This window comes from Dryas octopetala, chromosome 9 (genome assembly GCF_963921425.1).
Source record: "Dryas octopetala chromosome 9, drDryOcto1.1, whole genome shotgun sequence".
Taxonomy (NCBI): domain Eukaryota; kingdom Viridiplantae; phylum Streptophyta; class Magnoliopsida; order Rosales; family Rosaceae; genus Dryas; species Dryas octopetala.
Window position 1 is genome coordinate 11,384,865 of NC_141374.1, and position 8,009 is coordinate 11,392,873.

General features: G+C 35.1%; 1 protein-coding gene across 2 annotated transcripts; it reads right to left on the minus strand.

Moving 5' to 3' along the window:
• Nucleotides 1–2,156: 2,156 nt before the first annotated feature.
• Nucleotides 2,157–7,708, minus strand: LOC147274045 (uncharacterized). 2 transcript variants are annotated; one of them, XM_086256949.1, is made up of 6 exons: nt 7,283–7,708; nt 6,268–6,436; nt 5,919–5,986; nt 3,720–5,441; nt 3,390–3,561; nt 2,157–3,300 (listed from the first exon to the last, which is right to left on the minus strand). In XM_086256949.1, exons 2-6 carry the CDS (start codon nt 6,413–6,415, stop codon nt 2,753–2,755), a joined length of 2,658 nt encoding a protein of 885 aa, XP_086113075.1. In that variant the 5' UTR covers nt 6,416–6,436; nt 7,283–7,708; the 3' UTR covers nt 2,157–2,752. The 2 variants fall into 2 exon arrangements, with proteins under 2 accessions (XP_086113075.1, XP_086113076.1); XM_086256950.1 differs by lacking the exons at nt 6,268–6,436; nt 7,283–7,708 and adding an exon at nt 6,065–6,131 and having other exon boundaries at nt 2,158–3,300.
• Nucleotides 7,709–8,009: the final 301 nt, after the last annotated feature.

An 8,009-nucleotide genomic window follows, 5' to 3' on the forward strand; every position in this document is an offset into this window, starting at 1 on the left:
CACTTTGTTGGAATTTCTAGCAGCCTTTGTCATATATAGAACCAGCTTATGTACTCTGAGTTTCAGTATGATATATGAAATCAGACAATTATATATGACAGATCACTGATATTAATTAATTAGAGTGCAAATTGGATATTCATATTGATATCAATTGCCTAAGAAATTCACATGTATATATAGAGTGGGTAGTATGATAGGCACCAACTTTTATTCTAACTTTTTATATAGCAATCCATGCAACAATATCTCATTTATTTATATCTTTGTTTACTTTGGACCTCATTTATATTATAAGAAAAAAAACTATAATGTCATGTGTCAAGAAAAAAGAAGCAAAGAATCCAAATTTCATAAAAGTTGAAATAATAGTTGGAGTCTTTAATTTTATTATAGATGTAAAAGTAATATTTTCTTCCTCACTGACTTGATCAAAGGTGATATATTTTTTGAATATAGAATCAAGCTGGCATTAAATATAGAGGTTCACCTCTTACAAAGTATATATATCCACTCTTTAAAAAGAAAATAAAATAAAAGAAATTAAATTACTTGAAACTGGCTTGCCTTAATAAAGGAAAATCTCAAGGATGGACTATATATTCAACCAATGACTAGCAAATCTAGTAGTAGTTGAGATATTTTGAGTTATGAGCAAAATCTGCCCACTCTTCGAAAGCTGAATAAAGTAAAAGAAACTAGTTGAAATTTACTTGCATTTATTAAAGAAAATCCTAAGGATATGTTGGGCTAATTAATGACTAGGAAATTTAGTAGTACTTGAGATTTTGAGTTATGAACAATATCTCCCCATATCTGATTTTATGAGCCTGCTTTAAATGGTATAATAATTATGATTTAGACAATCATGGATTCATGCGACCTATAAAAAGTGTCCTTGGGTGCTTGGTTTTACTGACTATTCACACTTGCAGTTTGCTACCTATAATATGTGTCAAGAATGTGTGGGGCAATGTCCTCCTGATCAAGCTCAGAAAGTTGTGGATCGCCATTGCCAAAGCAAACTTGGCTGCTCAGTAGACCAGTGTATCAAATATAGCTATGGTACCCTCCTCTCTTATGTAGACTTATTTACTAGTTTGCTTCTGAAAGTATTTTTAAGTCTCACTTTATCCTCTAAGATTTATTTTGTATTACATTATCGCCTAAAATTAATTATCGTGTATTACTTTACCCATTTCATATTTTTACAAAATTTAAAAATTAATTAAAAATAACCCTGGATTCAAAAAAATATACGAAAAATTCATTTGAACTTGTCTTGACTAGTTCTAATTTATTATGGGGTCAAATTACCAATTTGCTCTCTGAGAGTTTCCAAAAAATTTGAGAAGTCCAAATTTATTTCTAGAAAATTAAAATAAATTTTCCTCAATAAAAATTCTAAAATTCTCACAAATATTTTGGAAATTACCAAAAACTTGTTTTAGAGAATTCTTCCGAGACTTAATGGAAATTCTAGAATTTATTTTATAAGGTCTTTTGGGTAGCAAGCGTTTACAAAAAAAGTAGTGTTACTGTTTAAAAGACCAATGGTGTAAACTTTATATTTTTGGAGTTCGAGAGATTATCCTATGAATTTCCAAAGAGTCTAGAATATTTTAATTTTTTGGAAACACTCTGATAAAAAATTGGTAATTTAACCCCATATTAAATTAATATTAGTAAAGACAAGTCTGTAGGAATTTTTCGTATATTTTTCTGAGTCCGGAGCTATTTTGAATTAATTTTCAAAGTTTGTAAAAATATGAAGTGGACAAAGTGATACATGAGAATTAGTTTCAGGAGGTAATGTGATACAAAATAAACCTTAGGGGGTAAAGTGAGAACTGAAATTACTTTCAGGGGCTAACTACTAAATAAGCCTTGTTCTTAATTTTGATTCTATATCTCTCATAAATATGCTTGTGTTTTCATGGAAAATAATAAGAGATTGGGAAGTTGCAAGCAAGATAATGTTTTAAAATACAGAGAGCATAATCTGCAGGATCATCATAAACTGCAGTATCATCCATCAAGAATAGTAAGTTGTTTATCAATTAATAATACCCAAAAAGTTTCAATTTAATAAAATAAAAGCCTCAATTTTAAGAAAGCAGTAAAAATGCATGGACAAGTGGACAACTCATCGTTTCATACAGTTTTTTTTTTTTTTTTTTCTCTGTTTTTGGTAAATTGGGACCCCAGGGCCAACAACAAACAACACTCTACACACTACTACACACTTGACACTACCCAAGCACACAACACAGGGAATGTTAGATTAATATACATTATTATCCAATTTAGTTGTGTAACATGTCCTAGCCATCCCAACGAGAACATCTCCCTGTAAGGCATCTCTCCCAGAAGGGTGAGGACCAATAAGAATTGAGCAGCCCAAATCTGAAATTCCTTCTATCCACTAGAGATCTTCTTAGAGAAAATTTTTTTTTGGAAAAGTCACTAATTAGTAGCTATAAGTGGTTTAATATAAACTATACACAGTATACAGGGAACTTGAGTCTTCTAAATTTCTAACAGATTCAAGGATACGCAGACCGATCTTCTGTATGTCAGCAAGAAAATTCCGTATCCCATCTCCCAATGTAGTAAACTTCTAAGCTTGTATTTGCATGATGTGTTGAAGGAGTCACTATTGTTCTAACCCACCCAAGCTGCCTAATTTCCTTGGTCCAGTGCAGACAAAAGTGCATGTATATAGCAATATACAATTCTTTCAGAAGTGCAGCTAAAGTATGGTTTCCATTATCAATTCTTCTAAAACATCTTCTACCATCTCAAATATGACATCTTCAGCATCATTTCGGATATTAAGCCATGTTCCAGATCGTGCTATGTCCTTTTCAATGAGCTGCTGCATCGTCCGTGGTGATGGCTGCAGTAAGAGGTGCCAATCAACATCTTTCATCACTTCATGAATGACAGCTTTCTCAATGGAAAGTTGTTGCAGGGCATTTGGCATGATAAGTGACACCCAAGGAGTGCACCGAAGATGACTATGATATAAGTCGGCAAGGACTTCATTTATACAGTCAAAGAGGAGCCTACGGTCCCCATGGAATTGGTTGGCCTGCAAACTTACTGCATTGAACAAGAATGGCTCAAGCAGTTGGTCTGAATGGCACATCATTGAGACTTCATCCCAATTTAAGCTGGAAGCTTGCAGCACTGCCCTTATGTACTCAGAGATCAAACCATTTTCATTCAAAGAAGAGGCTATACTAATTTCCGGGTCCAAAGGGGACCTCCGAAGAGGAGCAGAATGGTGCTCTTCAGCTGCAGAAATATAGTTTGGTTAACTCAGTTAGATAAGTGAGCGGAAAAAGGAAAAACAGGAATACTGGTAGTTCCTGATGAAGGCCTACCAGGTTCAGATATGGTGCTTGTGGGGCTAGTGACATCCACAAGAAACTGCTCAAGTATGGAAACTGGACTTGGCTGCTCCCCTTTATCTGCGCTGCCATCAGAATCTTCCACTCTCTGAATTCTTGAAGGAGTTGATGGGAAAAAATCTGGTGAAGATGTTGATGGCTGATCCTAAAAAAATGAATCCAGAACAAGCTCAATATCAATAACAAGACAATGGAATAAAGCATGTAAATTGGCAGCATAAAAAGAAAAACAACAGGCGACGGATGGTAGAAAGAATAGTTCCTTTATAATTTGAGAGAGAAAAATCAATATGAGCAATTTACCAGTGTTGAGCTCTTAAAACATTCATTTTCCTCGAACATATTGGTTGTATCTGTGCTCTGATCAAGAGCCTTGTCTGTGCAATCTACTTCAGAGACTGTTTCTGAAGCATCAGTTTCTCCTTGGTATATAGCATCATTAGTTTCTGTTCTAGTGGTCTTCTCCATGCAGCTGGTTGTTTCAGGGGACACCTCTATGTCTTGCCTCAGTGGGCTTGAGCAGCCGGTTTTCTTTTCTTTCTGAAGCCTCCACTTGTTCTCATATACCACTTGGCAACTGCTATAGGGTGAAAATCTCATCTGATAATTACAAAACCTACTTTCCCATTCCCTTACAGGACTGCGTGTAGGCAAGAAGTCATACTCAGGAAATGATTTCACCCTTCCCCAGGTTTTCTGTGCCTGCTTTTCAAAGTAGCTCTTATCCTTGTTTCCATTGTTTAACGATTCTGAGAGATGTTTCCTAGCCTCCACAAGACTTCCAGATTCCTTTTGCTTGGGATGGCTAACAACCAAAATGTTTGAGTTTCCAAGACCACTTCCACTGATTGATGCAGCTTCATGTCCAATGCTCGATTCATATTCTTTCAACTTGCCAATGTTGTCTCTTTTGTTGATATCATAAGAAGACTTGGTCATTCCCCCACTATCAACATCAATCAAACCAGGTGAATTTCTAATGATCTCCACACCTTTTCCTTTACAACCATCTTCTGAGCCTTGGCAGGGAGATCCGTGTAATGTACCATTGATTAACTTGGACTGCTGCTCTTTTCTGCTTACCCCTATAGCATGTCTCAATTTCCTCTTTATATGACTAAAGGAAAAATTTTCAGGCCTTTTGTTCTGCCCATTATTTCTCACAATGTAATAAGATTGCTGAGACGAGGAATCATTGATACTGCCTGCAGAGTTTTGCATGCTCGTTGGTCCAGGCTTTAAAACAATTATTCTCTCTGAAAATTGGGAATCACCACCTTCCTTAGATGGGTATATATCACAGGAGTTCAACTTGTGAATACTGGCAGGATCTTCACTTTTCCTTGCTTTACTTGTCCAATATCCTGAAATGTTAGCTTCAGAGAGAGATTTACTCTCATGTTTTTCTGCTTGAGATTCTCTGAGGTCTTGGATGTGTTTTACTAGCAGAGAGTTCGGGTCTTGTAGGAGTTTTATAAATAATTCTTTATTCGAATTCAAAATCTGTAATGCATCTGATAATTGTTTTGACTGCTGGTTCACCCCTTCTCTTCTGAGGCACTTTCCATCAATGAATTTCTGATTTACGATGGCCTCAGCTGCATTCATCTGTGCTGGCAGAAGATTGATCTCATTAAGCTGGTCATTATTCACAATATTAATACTTTTACAACTGCATCCTCTTCGATCCTTTCCATGCACCTCTTTGCGGGATACTTCTGGTAATGCTGCTGAGTAGAGCTTATTTAAAGAGTTCTCCACTGAAATTGAAGATGAAGGTTTACGATGCTTAGTTTCATCTTTTAGACCATGAAGAGGTGTATGATGAGATCTCTGACGAGTTGTGCTAGCCTTTCCATTATTCTTTGGTAAATGACCAACAAGCTTAGAATTAGATTGCATATGTTTCATTTCATCAGTGGCAATCTTCTTAATCTGTTGCTCAGTGGACAACTCTTCCCCCTCAAGATTTCTTTTACTTTCCATATCAGAATCAACTGTTTGAGGTTTGTTCTTCATTCTACCCTGAAACAATTAAAGTTGATAATCAGCTCACTTCTTTTAATGCTTTACTTGATCAAGTAGCAGCGGTCAATTACGTGAGAGAATATTAAGGAAAACAAAGAAAAAATGAAGACTTTCATGTATAGAAAGAGACAAGCCGGCAGAAGAATATATAAATCTAATAACATGAATAAATTAAAGTTAATCAGCTCTCAAAATTTGAAATTTTGTCTACCATGACTAATTTTTTTCTTCTCCCAGGTGCTTTGAGGAGCTATTAGGTATCAATTCCATCTATTTCTCTTGCCTAATTGCTCCATTAATTGATCAAATAATGTTTTAACAATATATATATAAGTTAAAACCAACAAAAAAATTTAATTGATTATTTTCCCTAGTCTTCAAAATAAAAAGGCTAACAGGCATCGTGCATCATAAGTCATCAGTCTGCTGAACAAGCACTAAGTTTGACCATAAAAGTAGGTTGGTGGAACTTACATCTACGCTTTGGCGCTTCTGGTCAAATTTGTTAGGCAAATCCTGCTTGGTCATAAAATTTCCATTGTCTGCAAACAAAGACAAATAAATAGATAAAAAAGTTTTTAAAAAATTTCAATCATTTTTTTTTTCTTTTGAACTCATACCTACTCCATTGAAGGTATATCTTATTCAGTACTTTTACTAATTTGCATTCCCTGGTAGGTCTAACAGCTAGCACATTGTGAAACAACCAAGACAAGCAACAACATCTTACTTCAGCATCGTTAAGTTCACAATTGTGCATGTAGTAAAAGCAGTTCAGAAAGACTTGCATTTTTCATTATGCATATGATTAAATATTTCTTACCAAGTCTCTCTAAATGCCTCCTATCTGAAAGCAGCTTCGTCTTAGAATGACCTTGGCGGAGGTCGAATAGGCTATATAAACGCCACATACAACCTGTGTGGTACTTCTCACATACCATAGGGCTCTTTGGTGGTGTCATCCTTGCCATGATGATTGAATCAGAGCTTAGCTATAGAAGATAAAACCAAAGTTACTTAGTTACAGCATCAGATTAGACAATGAGTAGAAAGAAATAGAAACTCCGGATGACCCAAATAATAACACACTTATTTAGTTAACTTTTCTCTTGGGGTTGCATAGTTTTGTGGTACTTTGAAATTAATTATGCACAAGTAAATGAAAGACAAATAGTAATTAAATTAAAAGATTACTTGGAAAGCATGATTAGAAAAACAAATTTGAGCATAAGGTTGGCCCTATAAGGGACAAAACTTTCTATGGTGCAAACACAGGTGTTGTCCCACCTATGTGTTTTATTCAACAATTCATACCTAATAAGATTTGTTTATTTAGAGAAAAAAAAAAATAATCAAAGCTACCTTTTGAAGGTGGAACATGTGAGAAACAGACAAGCCAATAGGCCATGGCCATTAATTCATTTCCCCAAGAAATCTTTTGCCTAGAAAGTTGAAACATCTAAAATAACTCTTCCGCAGATAATTGAAAATTAAAGAACAAAAAGAGGAAAAGGACGAAAGTCAAGCCAAAATATCTTTTTCTGTGTGTTACCCAGATTTTAGCAGCTCTGCAGCTGCCTCTATAAGTGTGTGATTGACTGCTAAAGTACTAATCAAAGTTTTGTATGAGCAAACATTTCCTGTTTGTTTTGATGGAAAGTGTTCCCTTATGAAAATTCTTGTTAAACAACCAAGCGAAAAGCATAAACTATACAAAACTTGCATACCCAAGATTATAAATTTCTACAAGGAAAAACATTAGAAACAGAGAGAGAGAGAGAGAGAGAGAGAGAGAGAGAGAGAGAGAGAGAGAGAGAGAGAGAGAGAGAGAGAAGTACCTGAAACAACTTTTAGTTCCTTTACAAAGCTTTGAGAAGGAAATGCAAGCTTTTAGCTTGGAGGAATTGTTGCAGCACACGAATTTTGAATTCTAACACAGAACTAAATTTATACCCAGAAACCCAGAAAACTTTATCTTGAAAGGGAGCTTGAGAGCCATGAAGAAGGAGACTTTAATGGAAAATTAATGAGAAAATGAGAAATGGGAAATGAAAGAAAGAGATAGGAAGTGAGATTTATGGTGAGAGTGACTGGAAAGTTGCAATTTGCAATGACACAAAGGATGATGATTGAATTGATTGACTGAAGAGGAAGGTTTTCAAGTGAAGCAAAAATAAGTTTAGTTGGTTTCCCACTTCTTCCTTCTCTTTCTCTCTCTCTCTTTCCGCATTTCCTCCTTATTCAACCGTCATCACCTCCATATATTCAACTATTTCTCCCTCTGTTCACGTTTAGCTAAAGATAAAACATGTCTGTTACGTGTTTGGATTTTTATGATATAAGATTTTTCTGCCATGTATAAATGATATTTTATACAAGATGAGTGTTACCAACAAAAATTGTAAATAATATTTTATATAAGGTATTAGAGGAGTTTGGTTTGGAGGTGTAGCTGTAAATCCAAGGATTCAAGTTTGAGTATCTAGTTTGACCTTTGGAGCCAAGTAGCAAAGGAGGTAAAATCTTTTGTGAATTTCAGTGTGTATTGTCTTACTTTGACCAGCT